A 26,762-nucleotide genomic window follows, 5' to 3' on the forward strand; every position below is an offset into this window, starting at 1 on the left:
AAAATATATATTAGGTTGATGTGAGTTATGAAGGGTGTATTTAAGAATGTGGTATTAATTATGATTTACAATGTTTTTTATTTAAAAATATATAAAAATAATATATATATATATATATTTAAAAATTACTTTTAAAATCATCATATTAAAACAATATAAAAATAAAAAATTAATTTTAAGTTAGAAAATATTTCAGGAAATTATGATGGTGTATAGCATTTTTTTAAATATATTAAAATAATATTTTTATATTATTAATACATTCAAAATATATAAAAAATAATTTAATAAACAAAAACTCAGGATGATGGGAATTACGAAATACAATTCTTTTAATTCAACGATGACTTTTAGAGCGAGAAGATGAAATAAAACAACGTCGTTATGTCCAGGTGAGCAGCATCAACATCGTCTCCTTGGTTTTTTATTCACCCACTGCCACAATAAAACCATCAATTCATCCCGAAATTTATGTTTGGTTTGACTATTGAATCATTGACCAATGACCACTTATAGTGTACTTTGATCATCTCTCTCTCCGACACGGCATACTTGTATTCAAATCATCGTATGCATGCTTTTTTTTTTCCCCTTCAATAATACTGGAAAAACAGCAAATAATAAGTTATTATTAGATTGGTGAAAATTCGAATTACTCTCAATCCGGCATGTGATTGGATGAGTTATGCTCTATTTTTTCTCCCTCGCATGCTTAGCACTGTGTGCTGATATTTTTTTTTAAATATTTTTTATTTAAAAATATATTTATATTGATTTAATTTTAAAGCAAATCGTATTTTTAAAATACATTTAAATGTAATTCTAAATACAAAAAAAAATTTACTCCTATTTTTCTAAATTTTTCTTGATTAAGCAAGAAAAATAATATTTTATGCTACTTGACAAACATTTAAGGGTGAAGAAACTTTTTTTTTATCAAATATCTTCCATGATTAAAAAAAAAATCTCATATATCAGAACAATAAATCCCATAAATCATTTAAATTCTTTGAAAATAAAGTTTGAAAAATTTGCGTTTCTGGGCCCACAAGTTTTCTTTCTAATTATGGAAAAGTATCTCTGGTTAATAAATGTCACACGTCCCCACCACCATCCGCACCACGTTTTTCTAATAAACTTTCCTTGAGCAGTTGAGTGACATAAATTCATCGTTTATTTTCTCCCTTAAATTAGAAAAAAATTAAATAAATAATTACATGCACCTGTATTCTTACAGAGAGAGAAAATCTTGACAGAGAAAATGAAACACATTACCAATACTGCATTAGTGTACTTGTGGTATAAATAACAGGGGATGAGGGGAGTGCCAGGAAGAGTAGTTTGAACTTAGCTGGCAAGTGCATGATTACCGGAGGTCAAACACAACACCACCAATCCAGCATAACCTCGGCACCACCGGAACATTTACCTGAAACACGGGTCCATAGCTCCTGACCCATGAGCTGAGCCCTGGCTCATGCCTCTTTTTCGCAAAGCTCAAGCCACTATCCTAGATCAGTCTTTTACTTTATGAATTGTCAAAGCTTACACGCTCAAAACACCAGAAGCCTTTTGAGCCCTCCCTTTTTATGTTTTCCTTCTTCACTGCTCCTATATGTTTTGAGAGAGATACTGTGATAGTCCACACACAGTATCTTTCTTGCCAGCCATTTTTAATTTTCTAATTATTTTTTAAAGAAATATTATATCTACATGATTGTTTCTTTTTTCTTTTTTTTAATCTTTTGTTTCTCTCGTCAACTGAAGAAGCTGGAATTTAGAAAGAGAAAGAGAGAGTAGGTAGAGAGATAGCGCGATTCAGATTGGTTACCAACAAATCTTGAATGGAAACCTTGTGATTGAGGTAAGAGTCTGTGTCTGCAGTTTAGTCACCTTTCGATGTTTCTTTTTAATGAGGAGAAAACTAAAAAGAAACAACCTTTGCAGTGAGAGAAAGCCAAATAAAAAACCCACATTTTTGTTTGTACCAATTTATGCTTATTACATGCAAAGCTTGAATCTTTGATATGAAGAAGAGAGTATTTGTGTTAGAAATTCAATCTCCATAAGCCATGGCGGATCAAAGGAGTGTATTAGCATTGAAGTTTTTACTTCTGGTGTTGTTTTTTGAGTCTACATTTGAGCAACAACAACAAGAGAGGCTTACCTCACCAATAGAGAGAGCAGCTTTACTCGGACTAAGATCTTCTTTGGGGTTAAGAAGCAGGGAATGGCCAATAAAGGCAGACCCTTGTTCAATTTGGAATGGTATCAAATGTGAGAATGGTAGTGTTAGTGAAATTAACATTTCAGGGTTTAAAAGGACTAGACTTGGTTCTCGAAACCCCCAATTTAGAGTTGATTCTCTTGTTAATTTAACAAGACTTAAATCCTTTAATGCTTCTGGTTTTTATCTTCCTGGTTCAATTCCTGATTGGTTTGGTCAAAGGCTTGTTTCCCTTCAAGCTCTTGATCTTTCTTCTTGCTTGATAAGTAATGCTATTCCGGGGAGTTTAGGGAATTTGACAAGGTTGACTGTTCTTTATTTGCATGATAACAACTTGACGGGTATGATTCCGTCGAGTTTGGGACAATTGGTGGGACTTTCAGTGCTTGATCTTTCGTCAAATAAGTTTACTGGATCTATTCCTGTATCATTTGGTTCGCTTCAGAATTTGACAAGGCTTGATATTTCTATGAATTTCTTGTTCGGTTCGGTTCCACCTGGCATTGGGATGCTTTCAAAGCTTCAGTATTTGAATCTTTCTATCAATAACTTGTCGTCTTCGATACCTGCTCAGCTTGGTGACCTTAGGAACTTGGTTGACCTTGATCTGAGCTTCAATTCATTATCTGGGTCATTGCCAGCAGAGTTGAGAGGCTTGAGGAATTTGCAGAGAATGCTGATTGGGATCAATTTGCTTGGCGGGTCTTTGCCAGTCAATTTGTTTCCTGTTCCAAGTCAGTTGCAGACTGTGGTGTTGAAGAGCAATGGTTTTAGTGGTGCGGTCCCTGATGCGCTGTGGTCAATGCCTCGATTGCGCTTGCTTGATATCTCCGGCAACAATTTCACTGGTATGCTGTCAAATGCTAGTTTGAATACTAATACCACTACTGCAGAATTGAATGTATCCCAGAATTTGTTTTATGGAGGTCTTACACCTGTGTTGAGAAGGTTCAGCTTTGTAGACTTGTCAGGTAATTATTTTGAAGGCAGGGTTCCAGATTATGTGAGTGACAATGCTTCTCTTGTTAGCAACTGTCTCCAAAATTTGTCAAATCAGAGGAGTTTGCTTGGCTGTACATCTTTCTATACTGAAAAGGGCTTGACTTTTGATAATTTTGGACTCCCGAACTCCACACAGCCTCCTGCAAGGGAAAATTCAGGGAACAGCAAAAGAAAGGTCATCATATTGGTAAGTGTTTTGGGAGGATTTGGGCTTATTCTGCTTTTGGTGATATTGATAGTGCTGCTGCTCTTTTTCATCCGGAAGACGGGAAATAAAACTCAAAGAGGGGTTGGGGTTGGTCCAGCAACTCCAGTTCCTTCTGGGAGCAGTCCACCACCTCCTGGTGTATCAATTGACTTTTCAAGTTTAGGAGAGATATACACCTATCAGCAGCTTCTCCTAGCGACTGGTGACTTTGGCGACATGAACCTCATCAAATATGGCCATTCAGGGGATCTCTACAAGGGAATCTTGGAAAGTGGGATCCCTGTGGTTATAAAAAAGATTGATCTGCAGTCCCATAGGAAGGAAGCGTACTTATTGGAATTGGATTTTTTTAGTAAAGTTTCAAATCCCAGATTGGTTCCCCTTTTGGGACATTGCCTGGAGAAAGAAAATGAGAAATTCCTGATATACAAACATATGCCAAATGGAGACTTGTCAAGTTCCTTATACAGGAAAACCAATTCAGAAGATGGTTTGCAATCATTAGATTGGATAACAAGACTGAAAATTGCGACAGGAGCTGCTGAGGGTTTATCATATCTTCATCATGAATGCACTCCGCCCATTGTGCACAGGTAATCTGAAGATACGCTTATTCTTGTTGCCTTGTTCACTTTCCTTTTTGTGATTTCTTTTTGTTGTCAATCACAGTAAGTTCACTTAACTTCCTCTTTGTTCCAGTGAGTGAGTTTCCATGCATTGTGTAGGAAGACACCTAGTTATGTGCCCAATATAGTCGTTGAAGTTCAATAAAATATGGACAAATCGTAGCACATCTCAAATCCTATTAAATGAATGTCATGAGATAGCTGTATGTTCAATGCCAAGGTTAATTATGTGGCACAATTTATTGGTAAACTATAAGTCTGCTTTTATGTCAATCCTGAGTTCACTGTTGTGAAGCTAATGCCCTGGCCCTGTGTGATAGTTCAGGTGCTTAAAAGTAGGGTCTGAGTTGGTGTGATGGAGGGTATTGCAAGTGCATCTTATTGCTGTAATTACTGAACTGTTTTCTTTTGGTTTCTTGAAGAGATGTTCAAGCAAGCAGTATACTCCTTGATGATAAATTTGAAGTACGGTTAGGGAGCCTGAGTGAAGTCTGCACTCAAGAAGGAGATACACATCATAGCAGGATTACCAGGTTTCTGCGTTTGCCTCAGTAAGTATTGTATTAAAAGTTGTCACTGTACACTGTCCGGACATTTTGAATCTCCAACCTTGCCTGGATAAATATCATGTTCTTTAATTACTTGCATATAACATGTAAATATTTAGTTATCTACACGGAAGTTTCTTGTGATGGGTTTGGTTGTCTCATTTTGAGGTCTGCATGGTGAACGAGTCTGTATTTTATTTTTCCACCTAGCTGTTAACCATAAAATGACCTTGTTGAATTACTTCTAATTTTTACTTTTCAAGAGTACCTGTTGCGTGAGACATTCCTGGCTTTAATGACATTAATTTTGGTTGTTTATAGTCTCAAACGTAGCATTGCTTTTACTATTCTGCTGATTATAACTTCCTCTAGTTCTCGCTTTTATTTGATATATGCAGCTGGAAAATCCTTTTGACTATTTGATGTAATAAATTTTCTTGCCACCAACATCAAGTGGGTGATTTTATTGATCTTTTTTCTTTCTCGATGGAAAAGTTTCAGAAACTGCGCTAATAAGTTTTTCTGCAGCATCCCCTTTAATCAGCTTGGGTTTCATTAACTATAAGATGTTCCATAGTTATGATCTATTTATTTGAAACTTAGGAGATTGGATCTTGTGATTTTTTCTGTCCTTTTGGGAAGCTCTCCAATTTGTAGACCAGGGGATAATTGCAAAGGTTAGAAGTAAACACTTGAGAGTTCTTTCATTGCGTTCACCTTCTATAGTCAAGAAAGAAAGTGTAAAGTGTGAAAACACTAGCATAGTGTAGTTTACTATATATGTGGTCTTGAACATGACATGGTCATATGGTTCAAGTTCAACTCACTTTTGAAATTCACGATGATGCACTACTAGCATATAATCTTCTTTTGTTATTTTTTTGTTATTTGTGGTTGGACCATACCTGGTAATGCCTAATTCTTGCCTCAGTAAGCTGTAATGAGGGATTATATTGCATGCTTGTTTTTGCATATCAAGGCAGTGATTTCAGTGTTTCTTTATCATGTGCAGGTCATTGGAGCAAGGTACTTCTGGTACGTAAAGATATAGTTGTAAAACATCACCAAAATTTGATTATGTTACCTGGCTTCATTATGTTATCTAGCTAGAAGAAACTATATGCTCTAGGGTTTGTCATACACACCAAAATTAAATATCTTGTTATGGTGTTATAGTACATATGGTTACTAAAAACTTTAGGTTGAGGCATCGATAACATGAAATATTAAATCCATTCCTAAGACAATATAAATCTTCCATCCAGAACCTTTTTAACATTGCTGAATTATGAGATTGGTGGTTTTTATCACTGTAAAATACTATTTCAGTTGTTGTAGTTCATTTTTAACTCTGGTTAACAAGGTGCTGCCTTGCCTTGGAACAGGGGATAAAATAACCTGCCATATCATAGTTTACCCAATTTGCTCATGCAGAATTGCTGTTCATATAGCATTGCTCCTGAACTGGTTGATGCTATTTGGCCCTAGAAAAATCATGATTTAGTTTCAGAATCATAATGTACTGACTCACTGTCAATTGTTTTTGATACATAATCTTTGCAAGGAGGATTGAGATATCGTTTCTTGATTCTGAATCTCCATAATATTATATAATTTAAAGTTGACTAATGTTTCTGGTGTAGTTTCTGAACTCTATTTTTTCTTGAATATGGACAGGTTCATTGACAACCACGTGTGCCTATGATGTTTATTGCTTTGGGAAGGTATTACTCGAGTTAGTTACAGGAAAGCTGGGCATCAGTGCATCTAGTGATGCTCAGCTGAAGGAATTTTCAGAACAGATTCTACCCTTCATTAGTATCTACGACAAGGAACTTGTAACAAAAATTGTGGATCCATCTCTGATCATTGATGAAGATCTGTTGGAGGAAGTTTGGGCAATGGCCATTGTTGCAAGGTCTTGCCTCAATCCAAAGCCTTCAAGGCGCCCTCTTATGAGATACATCCTCAAGGCTTTGGAAAATCCTTTGAAGGTAGTGAGGGAAGAAAATTCTGGTTCTGCAAGGCTTAGAACAACATCTTCTAGATCTTGGAATGGTTCTCTATTTGGGAGTTGGCGTCACAGCTCATCTGATGTAGCAGTCATTCCAGCAGCCTCCAGTGCCAGGCCAGGAGGAAGTAGTTTTAAACAGTCAGGAACTTCAAACTCTCAGGGTAGTGGCCAAAATGGTGGTGGTGACCATTCCTCGTCACATAGACGGCATTCTAGAGAGATTTTCCCTGAACCATATGATGAGCAGGATGTAGAGAAACAGGATTAAAATTAACAAAGATGTTTATTTTTCTTTATTCTTTGTCAATAATACAGCAGGCTTCCTATTTGAATGCCTGTTTGTTGGTGCCCCCAGTGCACTGTCCATGGTTCATGGAGTTGATTGCGGTCTCAAGCCCATTTTGGTATATTCTGGGTGTTAAAGGTGCGTATCTACCACCACAGGAAGCAAGCAAGGCTTACATAATGATTATTGGATAGAGAAGATTGAGAAGAGTCGTGGACCCATTTTTATCTGTAATTGATATTTTGTTCATGGTCTTTTTTTGTGCAATGTAAAGTGTAATTGCTAAGAATTTCATCTTTCAAAACCTTCCCGTTTTCAAAAAGAAAAGACAGGCAAGGTAAATACCTTAAACCCTATTGTTCCGGGTCTCATATTGAGATTGGTTTAGCCTCTTTAGTTTGGTTGTGTAAAAGAGGTCGACTAATGCCTGGATGTTAGAACAAAAAAACGAAGCATACAAATACCACTGCCAGTCAGCCTTTTTTTTAATTTTTTATTTCTTTCTAGGTTTAGGCTACTAATCACCATTACTGTAAATACTTCAAGGCGCCACCTTAGAAAACTCGGAGGACAAAGTTCAAGAAAAGGTCCTGCCGAGATCTGAATTCGGGTTGCTGGATTCAATACCCTGACCACTAAACCAACGGACTCTGTGTGTAGGATATTTCGCTTTATTAATACTTGAGAAAAAACTAGCTAAATTTTCATTATATTTTTGCCACCCTATCCATTACACGCTCCAATTCAACACCCCAAATCATGCTCTCTTGTCCACATCATCACCATCCCCTCCACTTCCACCACCACAGAAACCGCAATTCTACCACCATTCTCCAACTCTCCTCTTCCCACCACCACCATCACGACCAAACCCCTCAAAGCCATGCCGCCACCACAACGATAACGACCAATGACAAACCGATCCTCAGGACGCATAACTCCAAATCCACCTCTCTCCTCATCCATCACCTGAAATCACCAAATCAGACCCAAAACAAGATTGAAACTTCACAGGATGTAATTACACCAGAAGAGAGAGTTAAACTTCAAGAACTAACTCTCGTAACTAAAAAAAGAATCCCACGATTCCCAGGTTCAGTTTTTCAAACAAAAGCAGAATCTTTAGACTCTCCCTTGCAAACCCTATTCAGAAACCAGAGTGAAGATGATTATAACAGTGAAAACGATGATGATTTTGACGAAGAAATGGTGGTGAAAGCTATTGAGATACGTAGGAAGGTGACCGCTGAGATTTTCAAACAAGCAATGAGGAAGAAAGGGAAGTTCGGGATTACGTATTCGACGAATTTGGTTAATAGATTGGATGATTTTGTTGATTTTTTCATGATTAAGGCTGCTGCAATGAAGAGAATGGATGAATTTAAGTTTTTGAGTTTTAATGACAGAGCTAGAAGGGTTATTGAGGAGTTGAATGTCGTACCACTGATAAGGTATATTGCGATTTCAATGGTCGTGAAGCATTGGTTTTATTGAGTTTAGAGTTGGTTAACATGTGTTTGAGTAGTTGTTTTTGTGAATTACTTGGTTTTTATCTGTCAGTTTATGAGAAAGTTTACTTTTTTATTAAATTCTTTTTACTTCATTGTCGTGGATTTCAGTAGGTTGCATCTCACTTTGTGCTTGGATAATTTTCCTAGTTCGTTTTTATAAATTTGTGGTCTTTGTTCAATGTGGTTTTAAATGTGTTAATTGTGATTGCTGAATTATATAGGTGGTTGAAACACAATGCAGTGTCATATCCTAGGATCGCTAAGCTTATTTACATGTCAAGAGGAAATGTTGAGTCCATTAGACGTGTTACTGAGTGGTTGAAATCAATTCATGTGAAGGGGGAATTTCTTGGTTCGGTGCTCACAAAGGCAGGAGAAAATATTTTGGAACGACCTATTGAAGAATTGGATGAAATTGTTTGGTATTTAGAGAGCAATGGAGTGAGAATGGATTGGATGGGTTATGTAATGAGTCGATGTCCTCAATTGTTGTGTTGTAGTATGGAAGAAGTGAAAACTCGAGTGGGGTTCTTCTTGGATATGGTTATGAATGAGAAGGATTTCGGCACAATGGTCTTTGATTATCCCAGGGTACTTGGATACTTTACCTTGGAAGAGATGAACCAAAAGGTAACTGAATTATTCTCGCTTGTTGAAACAGCTCAACTTGATTGCCAATGAATTACTATTGAGATGCAACAAGCACTGCCTCAATTATGTATTTTTTGAAAAATCCTTCTAGCAATAAATATTATGATATAGTGGATGATGTTGTTCATTCAGGTTAATTATCTGAAGGAGTTTGGCCTCAGCAATGAAGATGTTGGGAGATTACTAGCATTTAAGCCACAGTTGATGGGTTGTTCCATTGAAGAAAGATGGAAGCCTCTTGTTAAGTATTTATACTACCTTGGAATTTCACGTGATGGTATGAAGAGAATGCTTGTTATTAAACCAATGGTTTTCTGTGTTGATTTGGAGCAAACAATAGTGCCAAAGGTACACAACTACCCGTTCTTTCATACTCATTTAATCCTGTTGAGTTCCTTTGATTCGGATTTCATCCTGCTAATCTCATTTTTCTCCTCGTGCTAATGTTTAGTGACTGTTTCTGGATTGCCTGAAAGATGAACTTTTGAACATGAAGTGAGATGTTAATGAAATTATGCTAGTCTTGCTGCTGTTGTTTCTAATGAATTGACATGATTTTGCTGTTCGTTGTGAAGGTACGATTTTTTCAGGATATAGGCATTAGAGATGATGCTATCGGCAACATGCTTGTAAAGTTTCCTCCGTTGTTAACATACAGCCTTTACAAGAAAATCCGGCCAGTGGTTTGTTCTATTTCTTATCATATCATTATTTAAGAACCCTTTTCCCCTTAAAGAGATGGTCTGTTTTTCATTGTACAAATGTATCTCCATGTCTTTTTGTCTAGTTATCATCTCACTTTTCAATGCAAGTAAAGCTGGACTTTATTTTACTGAAAGTTGGAGTAACATGCAGGTCATATTCTTGATGACAAAAGCCGGAGTTAGTGAGAGAAATATCGCAAAGGCTATAGCTTTGGGGCCTGAGCTCTTGGGATGCAGCATAGTGAATAAGCTTGAGATCAATCTGAAATACCTCCTCTCACTTGGCATACGCCATCGACAGTTGGGTGAGATGATTGCTGATTTTCCCATGCTACTGCGGTACAATATAGATCTCCTCCGTCCGAAGTACAAGTACTTGAGGCGAACTATGGTGCGGCCTTTGCAGGATCTCATTGAGTTTCCAAGGTAAATACTTCTACCAAAACTAACTAGTTTCATTTAGAAGCATGTTGTAAGTCAAGATAACTGCTCAGTAGAGGCTCTCAACTCTACAAAGCTTCACAAATATCCCAACTAGTCCAAGTTATTGCTGCAGTGCCCTTTACGTATGAGTAACTGCCTGGATTATCTAGAAAAAAATTTCGCTGAATAAAAATTTGCTGGTCATTTATTTCATTCCTCTTCCTGTGCACCTTTGGTGCTGATGGCTAGTGATGCAATCTTCAGGTTCTTCAGCTATTCTCTCGATGACAGAATAATTCCAAGGCACAAGGTTCTGGTAGAGAATCGAATTAATTTTAAACTGCGGTACATGCTGGCTTCCACAGACGAAGAATTTCAGAAGAAGGTTGAGGCTGCTGTGGAAAGGCGTCGAAAATTTGAATCTGGTTTGATGGGTGATAATTCTCAAGCATCTGATGCCGACTCTTCAGAAGAGGAGACAGATGTTCAGTTTCCTGAAACTGAGATTATCGTTTCCAGTTCTCCAAGAACAGGGTTTAATTTCAATTCTCTTGGAAGTGGGCATTCTGAAAACTTAAATTAACTTCAGTTGCTCATTGCATTCAAACGCCATTTGTACCCTGATGTGTATATACATGTCTGTCTCAGCGCTGTGTTTCTCTGAAATCCTTTGGAAAGTCCCACAATCTACAACAGTTCCAAATAAATTGAATTACCAAAATTGTTCATAATTTCAACACGAATCTTAAAAAGTTGTTTCAGCTAGGGACGTCTAAATGGGTGGGCTAGGAGTAATGCTTTACCTATTATCATTTATGACCTATTTATTTTTTAAAAGGGTACTCATCCCCATTGAATCCATATCCTATCCATAATGAATGTTTGACCAAGCTACCTATATCTAGTTAAATGAATGTAACACAGGGATTTGATTGTAAAAAGCTTTTTCATTGAGGGAGTGAATCTATTTACATAAAAGTATGAAAACCTAAAACTTTCAACTAATTACTTATTTGTAATAAGAAGATAAAATATAGGAACTCAATAAATTTTAAAAATATATTAGGGACTAGATGAGCATGCGAGAAAGCTTCACTTTCTTTTTTAATGTTACAAGAGGTCTATTATTACCTAAAAAAATAGACAGGAGTTGTAATATTATTCAATTTTTGGATTATTCATTCCATCCATGTATAAAATTCGTTAAGATTTATTAGTTATATTCATATTTATCCATTATTAAATGAGTTAAATGGGTTGCCTTGCTATGCGTCAGCTAACCCGTTCAAAACTGAGTTTTCTGGGTTCCTGTGGACTGTGATTATGGAGACGAGTTGTTTTTGCCACCCCAGGGTTCAGAATGTTGCTGCTCCTGCCTAGGCTCTGCACGTACCTTAGGTACTTAATTGCTTCCTTGGCTTGTGTATTTTATGCTATGTGAGTGAATCTAGCTCGTATGCTTCCAAAGGGTTTGGATTGTATCAAAACATTAACTCGTTTAAAAACTTAAAAACTTAAATTTTTAAGTGTGGTTTCACGATATAATTTATATTATTTTTTAAGATATTCCCTCAAATGAAATCCCTTTAAACTTGAAACTTATACAGGTCCACATTACTTTATACTTATTTTTTATCAAATAAATGGGAATGGTGAGATTCGAACTTGAGACTATTTGGTTATCAAGGCTCTGATACCATGTTAAAAAATCATTTCACCTAAAAATTTAAACTTTTAGGTAAGGTCTCAGGATATGATTTATATTATTCTCTAACAGATTGTATTTGGTCTTGTAGTAGTTATTGTGATTATAATTTGAAAAAAATTGTTTTATAAAAAATATTTTTAGTTAAGATTAATTTAATATTTATGTATATTTGGTTAAGATTATAATTAAAATAGTACATCATTTGCACTGTTGATACTAATTAATTAGCGTGCTGCTATTCACACTAAGTAATTAACATGTTGTGTTCATGAAGTAGCAAGGGCAGTAACGCAAGGAGAGAAACATATAATTTCTGTTTCAACAAAATAGTGTTTTTAACGCAAATAATGGTAGAATCTATACATAAAAATCACGATTGATTTTATAATTAAACACCATGTTATCACTGTTATATAATAAACATAGCCGCAGTCGCCTAGCCAAACGAGCTCTTCATCAAACAACTTCCAAGTAACATAGTATAAGCAGAGCAATGACAGCAACGCGTGTTTATTTTTTTATTTTAAAAACATTTTTAAAGATACTTGAAAGTTCTAATTATTTTTTAATGCTTCAAATCAATTTTTTTTTTTGGGAGTACTTTCATATTATGTTTTTATAAGTTGATATAAAAATAATTAAAAAACAAGATATTATTTCAAAATATTTTTAAACGAAAAACACTTCAAAAACATAATTAATATTATCATACCAAACAGGATCTTAAAATGCTCAGAGCGAATTTCAGAAGAACCAAGTTAGCTTACATTTGAACCAAAATACAGTACCACTTGTTTTAGCTTTCATTTAGAACCTCCCCATTTAACAAACGGTCGTTTTGGATGATTACACGGCCCTCTTGTAATGGACGATAAGGTGCTTAAACCTTCGATCCATCATCCAATCTCCGCCGCAACCCTTCAAACAAAGATCTTACCCCATGAATGACTCTCTATTTGAATTCCACACCCAATAAACTTGGTAATGCCACTATTTGAAATGGCTGGGCTCGTTATCGATGGGAAAAAAAGGTTATAAAAGAAACAAATCTGGGAAAGTTTACAACCACGCTAGCACAGCGGGACAGGCTCAAAACGCAGAATTTATTGCTGCTATTGCTGATAAGAGTACAAAACAATTAAGACTAGCCCGTAATTGGTGATGCCAAATGAATACAGCCTCAGCCGTCATCAATGAAAAACTTAAGATACAACACCGGAAAGAACAGAAGCATTTCATGATCTACTGAATCCCAATAAGGCAGAGAGGGTTTCTCTTGACGAGAGCAAGATCCACCTGCAAGGCAACAATAATGAATGCTTGGATGTCAAATTGTTACATGATAGCATGATGTTTTAAATAGCAGGAGCATGAGGCAGTACCTTGTGTCCAAAAAGCTCCCTGATATTATCGATCCCGTACAATATCATGGTTGGTCTGTTCAAACCATTGGAAGATTAATATGAATAAATTTAAGTGATTCATGATATCTATTATTTCTCAAAGATGAGAGAACAGGAAGTTTATTCTTTTATTTCTCAAAAGCGAGGCTAAAAATTCTCACCTTTCAAGCGAAAGGCCCCATGCAATAACATTAACATCTTCTGAGAATCCCATAGGACGCAACATTTCAGGTCTAAACATGCCAGAATTACCAATCTCCACCCATTTCCCAAGGCCTTTGTGATAACTGAAATATATAGGATATATCAAATTTCCAATTACTTTACAGGCAGTACATGCATAACAGGAATCCATGATTTTATACCTGAAAATCTCCATGCTAGGCTCAGTATATGGATTATATGCAGGCTTGAATTTCAGCTTGTCCATGCCTGAGAACAAAATGTGCATTTAGAATTTTTTCTGACGGAGATAACAATTCTCCTCCAGCATCAATTGTATTCTATGAGTAGTATAAACAGCCTTGTTCTTTCAAATTAACAATGCAAACACATAGCATCCAAGTACTGGGCACTCATACCAAGATCAATCTATCTATCCACTTATATATATGATGATGATTCATTTGGATCCCATCAAACCTCCAATTGCTTCCTTCCTAGTACGAGCATGATTTCAATCCCAAGTCACTTGGCATCACACTAGGTAACCAATAAAATTTTAAAGGGGGCAACCGAACTTTAATTCTTTTTGTGCATATTTGAAGGAAAGAAGAGTGTTAAAGAAAATTCCTTAACGACACTTCATTTAATTACCTAAACACGAAAAGAAGTCCTGCAACACTCCAATCAAGTGACCTAGAGTAAGCCCTCGATCACACACCAGACCTGAAACCAAAGGCAGGATTTTTTAAACTGTTAATTGATTGACAAAAATCATAATAATATGACATTAATCAAGCAGTTGGAAGTCAGCATCCAAGTCGTCAGTGTCCACACTTGACAATGTTCTATAGCTCAACATTTGTAACATGACCAGCAGTACACCATTCGAATCACAATTCATGCACTTACTAAAAATGGGATCAAGTGTATCAACGCCAAAATCCAAATTAGTTTTGTTTTAGCACTTCATAACAGACAAATATGATATGAGCAGGCATAAAAAATGCTAAAGAACAGCAAGAAAAAAGGCTCTGTTGTATAGTGAATTGGCACAACGTACCTTCTATCTGGTGGAATTCTGCTAGATGAGTTCGATCTACTGCTTCATTTCTGAAAACTCGATCTATGGAGAAGTACCTTTTGGGGGTAAACGATTGCTGTTTTGCAAGCTATCAAGAAAAACTAAATAAGTAACAAAATACGAACTAAATTTAAGTTAAAAAGATGGCTAATTTCACATAACAAAATATCCCAATATTATAATAAACCCAGAACATATTAGTTGAGAATACTTCAGATTGATAGCATGTTTATCTTAGATGTAGATCATGGCACACTCATTTTAGCAAGCTGCAAGATTCGATCTTAAGAGAAAAGTGGTAAAGAAATAGAAGAGGCAAGACACCAAGTTTGAAACTTCTGTGTTTGCCTTCATAAAATCAGTGTCAAATATTTTTTATGACACCAGTTTGACTCCCTCAAGAATTTTGTTTGCGTATATCAATGTAGAGAGGTAAACTAGATCAGAGCATAAAAGAAAGATAGCAGACCATAATAACACATGCATGAGCACAAAATAATATTTTGAAAACCATTCCACAAAGTTAAGAAGATGGATACATAATAAGAAACTTTGAATGCATTAATACCTGTGCTACCGCATAAAGCATCCGAGAAGAAATAGCAGTCGTATGAGTTCGCAAAAGGTTTTTGTTTGCTTCTTCTCTTTTCCAATCATATCCATATCTGACAGCAGAGTATAGGTATTTCATAGTTGTGAGAATAAGACTCGTGACAGTGAAAAAAAGGATTAAAGGATAACATTGTACCCTCTTGACCCATAGCCACCAGATTCATGAACACGTTTCACCAGCTCAACATAATCTTCAGGCAGTTGCTTTGTCATTTCAGGAGCTACAGATTTATATGCCATGGATATCAGAATCAAACCAATTATAACCGAGTAACAAATAGGAAATCAAGTCAAACATACCTTTAAGAAAGAAGGTATCATGCGAATCACGGGCAGGATGTTGTTGTGGCTGGAACAGTGCATCAAAATTCCAGAAGCTGCAGGTTGAAATGGGAATGCATCGGAATGTTAAAAAATATCACTATAATAATAATTACTGTATTGCATGAAAGAAAAATACAAGAGAAAATTCAGGAAACCATATTTTTTTTAGCTTAAAAGACCCATAGAAGAAGAACAAACAAGTTATGAACTCACCATCTCAATTGTTTTCCATCAAGCATACATTTTCAGCTAAAATTACCTTCTTCTAAATGACACCATTTTTCCCTAACTACATCATTACAGAATCAACTTTCTTTGGTATGGCATAATATGAGAATCATGTATGAGAAAATTTAGCAATAAACCTAGAAAATGAAAAAAAAAAATATATGTGTTCAAACATGTGTGAGAAGACAAGTTATCATTTTGTGAACTGCATAGTTAGATTTATTTTGATGAGGTAAAGCTATGAATGCTAAAGAATCAACAATTGATAAAATGGAATCATGCTGTTTATAAAGAATGAGCAGAAACAGCTACCTGCTCTCTACATATCTATTTGTAGGCATTTCCTCAAAGCTGCAGCCAGATAGAAGACCAATACACAAATGTCAAACTTAAAAAAGATCACTGACAGTAAAATCAGAAGACAAAGAACAGGTCTTACTTCATTAGACGAAAAATGTCCTTCAATCGATCTTTCACCTAAAATAGAAAGAAAACAAAAGGCAATGCTTGGGTGAGAATTTGCAGCAATGTAGCAAAACTTTTATCATGTGTTTAGGGGAAAATAAACTCTATAGCATCAATCAGTCCTAAATGAAACTGAAAATTGCCAGTTACCACCAAGAAAGCTAAATTCCAACTATAATAGAACCATAACATATTTTTTCCTGTCAGATATGGATATGATTGATACATTATTCCTTCAACTGAAATCCAGTCCCAATGCCTTTTGAAAATCTGATTGTTTGGATCAGTATAAACAACAAACAGCATCCAATAAAACCTTTTATTTGACAGTAAAAAATTAAAAGATATGAACCCACATCTCAACAGTTAACTCAGATATAAAACTTGAGATCTGAAACATGAGAAGGTTTAACCCAGTTATGAGAAAATTTCAGCATTAGACTAATGAACAATGCTGAAACCAAAGCACACCCACCCAAACTTCTAGCCTGGTAAAAATAAACTTATGAGCAAGAAATGCTGCATATGATGGTAATATTTCAACTTACAATGACAAGATGATGAAAATGGTCTCAATCAGTCTAGACACTCAGCCCGACCTTTATTTACAGGACAAACTGTTGTCAGTATCAATTCACCAATCAAATTACTCTCTAAAAGAAATCCTTGAGCACACGGTGTTGCGATTCACACCAATACGCCTCTTTACACAATCTTTTTTGGCAAAATGATGACATCTGTCAATGCGGTGACAATCCAAATAGTTGTTTGAAAATTAAAGGTCAAATTTCAGCATTTCAGCACACTGAATGAGATTGTGCTAAGAGCTTTTTGGTGTCTAAAAATAGCAACCCATTCTACAATTGGCTGCCCTTTTATACTGTATAGCAATTAAGAGTGTAAGATAGTTGTTTGAAAATTATAGGTCAAATTTCAGCACAATGAAAATGATTGTATTAAGAGACTTTTTGGCCTATTCTATAGTTGGCTGCCACTATTACTTGTATGGAAATTAAGAGTATAAGATTCATTTAATATATATAAAAAAAGAGAAAATAGGTTAAAAAAGAATAATGTTATTCTTGCCTTGTTGAGTGGGTGAAGATGGCCACCTTCAGATGGTGGACCTTTGGCACTGAAGTTATACTCTTTGAACTCTATATTCCTCCAATCACCCCTAAACATTAGATAAATTTGTCAACAATAGAAAGTAAATGGAGCAATTAAATGCAATGAATATGCAAAACCAGGTGAACAGTCAACTCAACACTGCCCCAATATGTTATCATTACTATGAACAACACACCCAAGTATATGTAATTGTTTACATTATTGATGCAGGATAACTTGGGGAGGCTGTTCTGGGTCTGACTTTAGAGGCTGTTTATGTCTGTTTGGTATTTATTGATGAGGATTTCTACTAAGAATTGTAGAAACTATTAGAGTCAGACTAATAGGGTTTCTAGGATTTACACCTTGAGGATAGAAAAACCTAAGATTCACACCTAGGGTTCTTAGGAGTCACGCCTAAGGGAGATTGAATCATGCTATAAAAAGCAAATTGCTGGAATTTTATTCATAAACTTCAATTAAAATATTGAAAGACTACAGAGTTTTAGCGGTCCAAATCCAATAAGGACATGGATTCCTAAACCTCAGTGCTCCAAAATAACAATTTCTATTTAGAATAAGAAAACCTAAGAACTTTATGACCAGTAAAATAAAATACTAAACAGAAATAAAGCCTAGACCGAGACGATTTCCAGATTTTCCAGCAAACATAGAAATTACTCAATACCCCTGCACTCTAGAATTTAAATAAAATGCATAGGTCTTATTCTCTCTCTTTTTTTGTTCGCGACAATTATATAAATAAATTGTATGAAGTTGCATGCTGCGGAAAGAAATGAAAAGATCTAGGTGGCATCCAGAAGAAATTCATTAACGAACTTAAGAGGTCTGGAAATTAGTTAAAGTGTTTAATTATTACAATGTTCCTATGCATACCCCATAGCATAAGTGCTTTCTCTAAATGCATGCATTTTTATCATGTGCTTGCAATCATAAGTTCTGCCTTCATCATTGACCCCAAATTGTTCATTAACATGCCCTGTGCTTCATAGTTGAGAACAACTAATGGTGTAAAAAAGCTCCACCAAACACAGGCATGCTTTAGCTTAATGAGAAAATTATTCAAATAGCAGCTAACAATTCAGATTGGAAATGAACACAGTATCTGCATATCCAAGTGCATATAAGAGCATACCCCTGTAGATATTCACGAGTCAAATCAGTTGCAGTTCTCCTTCTTATTGGAGCATAATCAGGACCTTTTCTCACTGAATAGCCCTTCCAGGTTCTAGAGCACAAGTCACAAGTTGTGAATACCAACACCACTAATGAAACCAACCTTGTACTACAGACAATATGAGAACCATAATAAATAACACAAAAAGCGAAAGAAAAGGATCATTACTGCACAACAATAAGCTTTCTAGCTTTGAGAGACTTCTTATCACCTGTGTCAATTTCCTAATCACAAACAAATAAAAAAAGTAAATCAAGGGACACAATCAAGATGAAATCATGCAAATTGGATTTAGTAAAACATGAATAACAAGCAGCTTAAAAATTAAACATGAAAGAACGGGCATAAACGGTCCATACAGGAATGAAATAAGGCCCTCCCCACAACCCTTAAGAGACGACCTCTTCTTAACCAGAAACCATACCCAGAAAACTATGCAAATCTCACCTACTGTTTAATTTGATGCCCTCAAAAAGCATATGAAAAACAAAACATTAAATACAATAATGCACCTGTCCATCTCGTATCTGTAAAAGAAGATCCTTTATTCTGTCTTCCACATGTTGAACCTATGACATAGAAGAAAACGAATTATAATTACACCAGAACAATATGCAAGACTGAACAAAAGCCAAAAGGTGGGTACTAGGTTTCTTCTTTTGAAAAGATAAAACCCAGTTCATGATATTTGGGTGTAGACATGGAATTCTGAAAGAATGAAGAGGTATCATGTTGAGATTTGAAATAGGATAGCGTGTTTGGACTTGAGAGCAAGGGAAGATATTCTTAGTTATTTATTCGTCTAAGCTTAATTTTACTTTTACCAGCAAAATATTTTCCTTAATATAAACACAATGCTTAATAATACCAAAAAAAAAAAAAAAACATTATCGGACTAATCACAAGGACTATTAAGACGAATTTCATGTTAAAAAAATAAATAAATTTCCGTTACCTTCCTATATATTTGATTTCCCATTTGAACCCATTTATTCTTTGCAGCCTGAGAACATCCTATTTTGAAAACTGCAGGATCCACCAGTTTCTGCATTAAAAAATCCAGCAGCCAAAATTCAAATATAACACTGAAAAACAAAAGGCATAGACAGGAAAAAAAAATGTAGGAGCAATCAATTACGACAACCTGCAATTCTTCTTTCAATATGCTACCCTCCGCTGGTACAGCCAAGAAAAGCTGAACTTCAGGTGATCCATGTTCAGCATATTTTTCACCCTCTTCGGTAAGCACATCTGTCTCTCTCTTAATATCCTACACAACATCATCGAATCCCTAATTAATCAACTAATCCATCACTATTAACATTCATACCCACACTGATCCTCTTTATTATAGTCATATCTAAATCCTTCAAAATCACATTAATCTTCACTTTCTCTAGTCTACAGTTAGGCTTTTTTTTTTAAGTTTATAATAATTTTAGGAACCTGAGCATCGACGTAGCGGAAGCCATGGAGGCTTTTGATGACATTAACGACGTCGCTGTGGTCGAGTCCATGATCGGTAGCGAACTGGCCGGAATCGGAGATTTCTTCGTGGTTCTGTAAGTAACCTAAAATCGCTTCCTCTGCCATTATCGCTATTTGCTTCAATTTTGCTTTTGCGTTGTGGGTTTTAAGGGGGCTTGGAAATTTTAATTAACCCACCACGCATTCCATTTCCTCCTCGTTTTTTTTTTTTTTTTCGCTCTTTGTTTTATTAAGTTTATTTGATGGAGGAACCAGAAAGGATAGAGCCAATATGTTATGGTAAGGAGATCGGGCTTCGTAAGTTCTAATTTTGGGCCTTGATGATGGACTTTTTCCAAGACCCGCTGATGGGTTCTTACTCCTCCTTTTGCATTAATTCAATTAATTTTGACAGAAAAACTGAAAACAATATGTCTCTATGATTCTATATAGAGGAGGTTCGGCATGGTTTGTCATGAATGACAAATGAATGGTGGTCTTTTACTTTGAGTAATAATTTAGAGGTTATTTTTTTATAAATAATGTATGATAATAATAATAATTCAAGTTAAAAATGTATTTTTCATAAAAAATGATCTAATATTTTTTTTTATTTGAAGAGTGAAGATGCTACGAGTTAAAGTTAAATGTTGAAATGATAATTCCAACGGATAGGAGGTTTCCTTTTCTCGAGTTTTGTTTATTTATTGAGTTTGAACATTGTTTTATGGTAATTTATGCATGCAAATACATTAAACTGGTACAGGAGTGCATTCTTAATATATCTTTCAAAAAAAAAACTTAATCTCTATAAATTATTTTGAGAATATCTCTACTTTTCTTTCATAAATATATAGATATATTAAAAAAAAAAACTCATGTTAAAAGAGGGGCAAAAAATCTACCCACGGCATCTAAATTCCCCTACACTACAAATATCCTTCTACGACCTCTCCTTTATAAAGCCTTGTGGCTCTTTGAAATAACTAACCTCGTGATTCAAGCTTATACCTAAATTCGTTATTCCATCTGCACAATTATTTGCTTCTCCATACACATGAACGATATGCACAACTCAATCCCTATGGACAGGTCTAGAAATGTGTTTGATTAAACTTCCCAGATCTCCTTTTTATCCAAGAGGAGAGAAGCAATTAATTGAGAGTCCAACTCCAATTGCACTGCCCCTACGAGTCACAAACAGAAAGCAATCGGGTGCAAGGGCCACGAGTACGGCGATGGCAAGGCTTGGGATGAGGGAAAACATACGCAATCTGGTGGACAGGTATGAATCATATCCCCTCTTGTGGGGGGTGTTTGGATTAAAGCTATTCAGCTGGCTAAAGAAGTCCAGTGCTCTAGATTCTTGACCATTTCTCTTTGCACAAATGAAGACGTAGCTATTCTCGGGGATTGTTTTGTTCCCACGAGCGGAGAAGAAAGAGGTATAACTTAAGAGTCGTTGCTTCTGATCATCCTAACATTAATGATAAGGCAACCTTGCAACAACTCTTCATCTCCTGCTAAGTGATTGTCCAACTCTGAACACAAAGGTTCCAAAAAACGACTAAAAATGAAGTTCAAATAGATTGCCATGTTTCCCGCTCATTCCATAAAATCAAATGTTCTACAAAGAGGGAAATTGAAGCTGCATCTCGAGTCCCTTACCTGTCATGTTACATTTTAACATGTTGCAGAAGAAGGAATGCGATAATAAACATTTACCAAATGACAAAACTTGGAATACAAATATCTTCTAGACCCATATACAGATCTCTTTATTTTTTTCAAGCGCATACCATCCAGCGAAAAAACATTTTAACGATAATGGCTCTCAGATCTGAGGTTCTCTGCAATCTCAGTTTCCCAGCGGTCTCCATTCTCAAGTAGCTTTTCTTTGTCGTACAAGAGTTCCTGCAACAATGATGAATTTTAAGAATAAATTCTTTTACCAGTCAAGGTAGGCTCATGGTGAAAAGGATATAACCTCATGAGTCTCTGTTGAAAATTCAAAGTTGGGTCCTTCGACAATGGCATCAACCGGGCATGCCTCTTGGCAGAATCCACAATAGATACATTTCGTCATGTCTATATCATACCTGTCAAATCCAGAGTTGTGAGAAAGGACGAGACAGGGGCACATAAGGAGAAAAAAACGAGGAACAAAGAAATAATGATAAACCTCTTACCTAGTAGTCCTACGGCTTCCATCTTCGCGCTCCTCAGCCTCTATGGTTATTGCTTGAGCAGGACAAATCTGGCAACCAACCAGGCTTTGTGAGAGAAGAATTAAATGCAACTAACAAGACCATATGAACTGAGAGATGTTAGGAGCACGTAGGGATTATGAGGATACAGATAGAAAAGACTGACGCTGCTACTTTCTCAGATAAAAGCAGAAACTGGGATATCAAAAAATATTACCCAGGACAAAAATGCATACACCCACAAAAAAAAAGTAAGCATCAAACAGTAATGCAAATTGAGAAGCCACCAGCAAGTTTTCACGCTAGTAATTATAATATCTTATGACAAGTGCTCACAGTCGGAAGCAGTCAACTTGGAATTTCACAACTAGAAACAATTAAATCATAATTAAATTCCAGAGAATATAAACTTAGAAATCCAAAAAGGACAGTTGAAAAAACCAGTACAGGCATGCATATAAAAGTTGTCTCAGCATATATACTGTAGTACCATTTCTGAAAAATCTGAGTGGAGTTGCAAATATGTGACAACCATTTCTAAGTTCTCCATAGGCCTGATGGGATCACATAATAATTTTATCAAATTTTGAGGTGATTCAGCAAAACACAATTCATAGCACCATGGTATAGTTTGATCATCTCCAACCTGGAGAATGATTTAACTAGGGGCTGGATGTAGTATGGAATTTGAAACTAACAACGGAAATTCCCTCCTTTAAAAAAAAAATCCATACAACAAACAAAATTGTTTAAGGGAGTACAATGAATCTCGAAGCCTTACAGCTTCACAAAGTTTGCAAGCAATACAACGTTCCTCCCCTGTAGGATATCGCCGGAGTGCATGCTCACCACGAAAACGTGGGCTCAAGGGACCTTTCTCAAATGGATAATTGATCTGCACATGAGAAGATATTTCTACTATCATCACTCGCCATTGTCACATTATATGATCATCTCCAATAGCAAAGTCATTTAGAAGAGCCAAATAATTGGTATAACTTTTTGAATAGTGTAAATATAAATTTTTTTCTTATATGCACTACAATGGAAAAAAGTCATTTTAACAACCCATTTGTATTTTAATATATTTAATATTAATAGTTTTAGCTCTTTTGAGAAAAATCATTGAGAAAAGTTGTGGAGATGAAAGAAAGAATCTTTAAATAATTTATTTTATGCTTTTGACTCTTTTAATAAATATGTAAGAATGGCTTTTCATTGACAAAAAAAAAAGGATTTTGGCTCTCCTATTGGAGATGCTCTAATATCTGACCGTGTATGGGGAGACACTTACAGTAACTTTAGGCTCAAAGAAGTACTTGAGAGTCAACGACAAACCGCGAACCATTTCAGTAAGGAAGAGTGTGTTAATGCTCCGCTCAAATACTGTAATTAGTCAGAACATTAGGACCTCTTCTTGTATCAGGAAACAAAAAAAAAAGTAAGAAAGAATTCAAAACACAAACTCCAAGGATGTATATATTACCAGAACTCCAGTCCTTTGAAATCTCCTTTGCAAGCTCGTTTCTATCTTCATCTTCTACGGTAACAGATAAGAAAAATTACATAAAGTGCAATAACTTAAACAAAGTATAAACACACTGCAAGAGTAAGAAAGGTCCCATTAAAGATCTAGGCAGTTACTTTTGGACTAGAATCTCAACATGTTCTCTGAAGAAGAAATAATTGCTTGTCATCCTCCAGAGGAAATTCTAAAACATTAATCCAAAACACTCTCCTCTCAAATAAATTCAGTATGTCATATAATAAATCTTAACACAAAGGATTTACAGTCTTAGATTTGTGAGTATCACTAATAAAACTCAATAACATTGTTTTGCTAGTTCACCCACTCACACAAATAGTATATCTGAATGCGAATAAAACAGAGAGAACAAAGCAAACCTATTTTGGTGGAATATAAGTGGGCACTGGATCTCAGTACATATTGGCTTGAACCATGCAATGCTTGTCTTGGTACAGCCTACATACCCAGAAAGAAGAACAAAGTAGTATTACTATAAGCCAACTAACATCTTTAGATTCATAAATCAACCGTGGAAAACATAAACTGTCAAGGCTAACACCAGCAGCATTAGCCAAATACAAAAAACTATTCCAAAATACAAGCAATATTTCATCACCCATCAGTCAGCAATTCAAAGTATAGTGAAAAACATCCTAAACTTTCCATCACGAGTCACTATTCCATGCCCTCACGAATACCTCAAAAAGCTTCTGTTCTCTCTTCATTTCAATTCATACACAAGTTCAAGAAAACAAAAATTCACAAACTGAAATTTCAGCATATTACAGTAAAAACACAAATTAAAAATTGAACAAAATAAGTTGATTTCTGCCGCTGCAACAACGTGTCATCTTGCCATCCATCTTAATAGCAATTCCACTGTAAAATACCATATCTGCTTCTACAAATTTTCAGTGAGGATTGGAACAACCAGGAAAATTTAATTAACCTAAATCAATTCATTTAACCTCTATTTATAGATGGGAGAAGAATTAAATTTATATAATTCATTTATAATCCTAAACCAGTTCGTTAAATAACCTAAATCATCGCGTTTCAATCCATATTATCCATTTTTTAGAAAATTAAGATTAAAGAGGGATAAAGATTAGATTCAAGTCACGGGTATTGAGAAGTTTAAGGATCAAATATGCAATTCCGATTCCACTATTTCCTTCATTTTCAAGGGAACCAAACAGAAAGAGGTAGCTAGGGCAACAAGATTCTTACAAGCTGGCGAGCGCGAAGAGCAGAAAGAGACTTGCGAGCTAAGATCGCAGCCATTGATAAAAGCGAAGACGATTGATTTCGAGGTCTTCTTCTTCCTCTCCGGGTGCGATTTGTGAAGTTAGCAGTGAAGGGAAACCAAACAAAGCCACCTGATAAATTGGAGGATACGGTTCAAGTCAGGTCACTTTATTCAGAATAGTTTGCTGACCCGCTACTGTGGGTCGAACCAATTATTTAAAAAAAAAAATACACAGCACGTTAGGGAAAAAAAAAAGTGTATTATTACTTAATAATTAAAAAATAACAATAATAATCAATTCTTATATAGGAATAAAATAATTAAAAAAATTAAAACAAAGCACCAACAATACGAGTAAAGTTGTTAAAACCCATCAGGAGGATTATACGGGTAAGATAATTTAGCAGAAGGCACGGCATGGAAAACAAAAATGTAATTTTAAAAAGAATTGAATTTCAAATGAAAACATCAAAAGGTAAATAAAATGATTTAAAAAGTCTGAGCTACACGTACAAACCTGTTACTTGGATGAAGGAATAGGGATAATTTAATTGAAAAAATTAAAAAAAAAAGTTTATTTTTTAAAATCAACAAGTTTAAAATATATAACTAGAAAGGAAATAATGATGACACCCGTGTTAATTTTTAAGATTGGTAAACCTATATAATAACTAAATTAGAATCACTTAATCTAGAAAAACTATTATTTTAAATTTTGACTCGTGATCTAGGTGACTATTATTTTAAATTTTGACTTGTGATCTAGGTGACTTGTAGTATGAACTGAGCCAAGTTTTAAAAGAAATTAGAAAAGATTTTATCTAGTATAAAATAATTAAAAACCCTAGTTGATCCGTGTTTTGGATAATCTAAGGCAAATCAAATAAGAAACTGCTGACTATTTTTTTTTCTATTTAAATGATATCATTTTGATTTTTTTATGAAATAAAAATATTTAGTTGGCTCAAATCAACCTAGATAAATCAACTTGACCCATAATCCAATAGTTGTCATTGATTAACTCCAAGATAAGGCCTATAAACAAAGGAAAAAAACTAAAGAGAGATTAAATGCTAAATGATAAAATAAAATAAAAATCAAGAATAAAAAATAACAATCAAGGGAATAAGCATCTTGTTTTAAAAAAATATCCGAGAGGAAAAACTAAATTTTTGAACTGGAGGGTAAAATTTAAAAAATATTAAATTAACAAGTGAATTCAAAAACAAATAAAAACCAAGAGAATGGAACCAAATTAAAAAACAAAAAGATTTTGGATCTAATGATGAAATTGAAAAAAATAACTAATAAAAAATCTAAAAATTAAAATTAAAAATCAAAACGTCGAAGATGAAACCTTATATACCATCAAATATCAAATTGAATGACAAAATAAAAAAAATTCATAAAAAAATAAAATAAAAATAAAAATAAAGACCAAATACATATAAAAAATAAAAATAAAATAATGGATCCAGTAATGAAATTAAAATTTGATAAAAATTTGATAAAAAAAATCAAGAAACTAAAATATAAATCAAAATATCGAGGATCGAACTCGAAACATCATAAATTTTTTTTTATATAATTAAAAGAATAAAAATCAGATATGATAAAGTTAACAAATAACACAATTTTTTTTTTTTTTTTACTAGGTTGCATATCTTTTCAATGTTTGAAAAAATAAAAAATAAAAAGAGAAAAAAATACTGCTTGAGCTCCAATGTGTGTTTGATGGCTACACGTATTGGACTACCATGAAAATAGCTGCAAGACATCTCAAATATTGTTATAAAACGTGGTGTATAATTATCAGG

At 34.9% G+C, this 26,762-nt stretch overlaps 4 protein-coding genes across 4 annotated transcripts; 2 read left to right on the forward strand and 2 right to left on the reverse strand.

Moving 5' to 3' along the window:
- The first annotated feature begins 1,345 nt into the window (after window positions 1–1,345).
- LOC105142502 (probable LRR receptor-like serine/threonine-protein kinase At2g16250) lies at window positions 1,346–7,267 on the forward strand. The gene is made up of 4 exons (XM_011050166.1): window positions 1,346–4,030; window positions 4,486–4,614; window positions 5,624–5,646; window positions 6,289–7,267. Exons 1-4 carry the CDS (start codon window positions 2,073–2,075, stop codon window positions 6,891–6,893), a joined length of 2,715 nt encoding a protein of 904 aa, XP_011048468.1. The 5' UTR covers window positions 1,346–2,072; the 3' UTR covers window positions 6,894–7,267.
- Window positions 7,268–7,474: 207 nt separating this feature from the next.
- EMB2219 (Mitochondrial transcription termination factor family protein) lies at window positions 7,475–10,937 on the forward strand. The gene is made up of 6 exons (XM_011050176.1): window positions 7,475–8,362; window positions 8,644–9,052; window positions 9,206–9,421; window positions 9,649–9,756; window positions 9,929–10,203; window positions 10,465–10,937. Exons 1-6 carry the CDS (start codon window positions 7,671–7,673, stop codon window positions 10,781–10,783), a joined length of 2,019 nt encoding a protein of 672 aa, XP_011048478.1. The 5' UTR covers window positions 7,475–7,670; the 3' UTR covers window positions 10,784–10,937.
- A 2,021-nt stretch (window positions 10,938–12,958) lies between these two features.
- On the reverse strand, window positions 12,959–20,226 carry LOC105142520 (probable phenylalanine--tRNA ligase alpha subunit). The gene is made up of 18 exons (XM_011050188.1): window positions 19,941–20,226; window positions 19,639–19,764; window positions 19,450–19,539; window positions 19,007–19,063; window positions 18,663–18,718; window positions 18,453–18,545; window positions 17,273–17,363; window positions 16,161–16,198; window positions 16,034–16,072; window positions 15,470–15,546; window positions 15,306–15,390; window positions 15,126–15,222; window positions 14,537–14,645; window positions 14,128–14,199; window positions 13,677–13,743; window positions 13,473–13,598; window positions 13,291–13,345; window positions 12,959–13,204 (listed from the first exon to the last, which is right to left on the reverse strand). The coding sequence occupies exons 1-18, from the start codon at window positions 20,085–20,087 to the stop codon at window positions 13,151–13,153; spliced, it is 1,479 nt and encodes a 492-aa protein (XP_011048490.1). The 5' UTR covers window positions 20,088–20,226; the 3' UTR covers window positions 12,959–13,150.
- Window positions 20,227–21,529: 1,303 nt separating this feature from the next.
- LOC105142526 (NADH dehydrogenase [ubiquinone] iron-sulfur protein 8-B, mitochondrial-like) lies at window positions 21,530–25,095 on the reverse strand. The gene is made up of 8 exons (XM_011050204.1): window positions 24,927–25,095; window positions 24,074–24,152; window positions 23,655–23,708; window positions 23,463–23,554; window positions 22,950–23,063; window positions 22,151–22,218; window positions 21,949–22,060; window positions 21,530–21,875 (listed from the first exon to the last, which is right to left on the reverse strand). Exons 1-8 carry the CDS (start codon window positions 24,978–24,980, stop codon window positions 21,780–21,782), a joined length of 669 nt encoding a protein of 222 aa, XP_011048506.1. The 5' UTR covers window positions 24,981–25,095; the 3' UTR covers window positions 21,530–21,779.
- Between the last annotated feature and the right edge of the window lie 1,667 nt (window positions 25,096–26,762).

The sequence above is a fragment of the Populus euphratica genome, unplaced genomic scaffold, assembly GCF_000495115.2.
Source record: "Populus euphratica unplaced genomic scaffold, PopEup_1.0 scaffold3.1, whole genome shotgun sequence".
NCBI classification, from domain to species: domain Eukaryota; kingdom Viridiplantae; phylum Streptophyta; class Magnoliopsida; order Malpighiales; family Salicaceae; genus Populus; species Populus euphratica.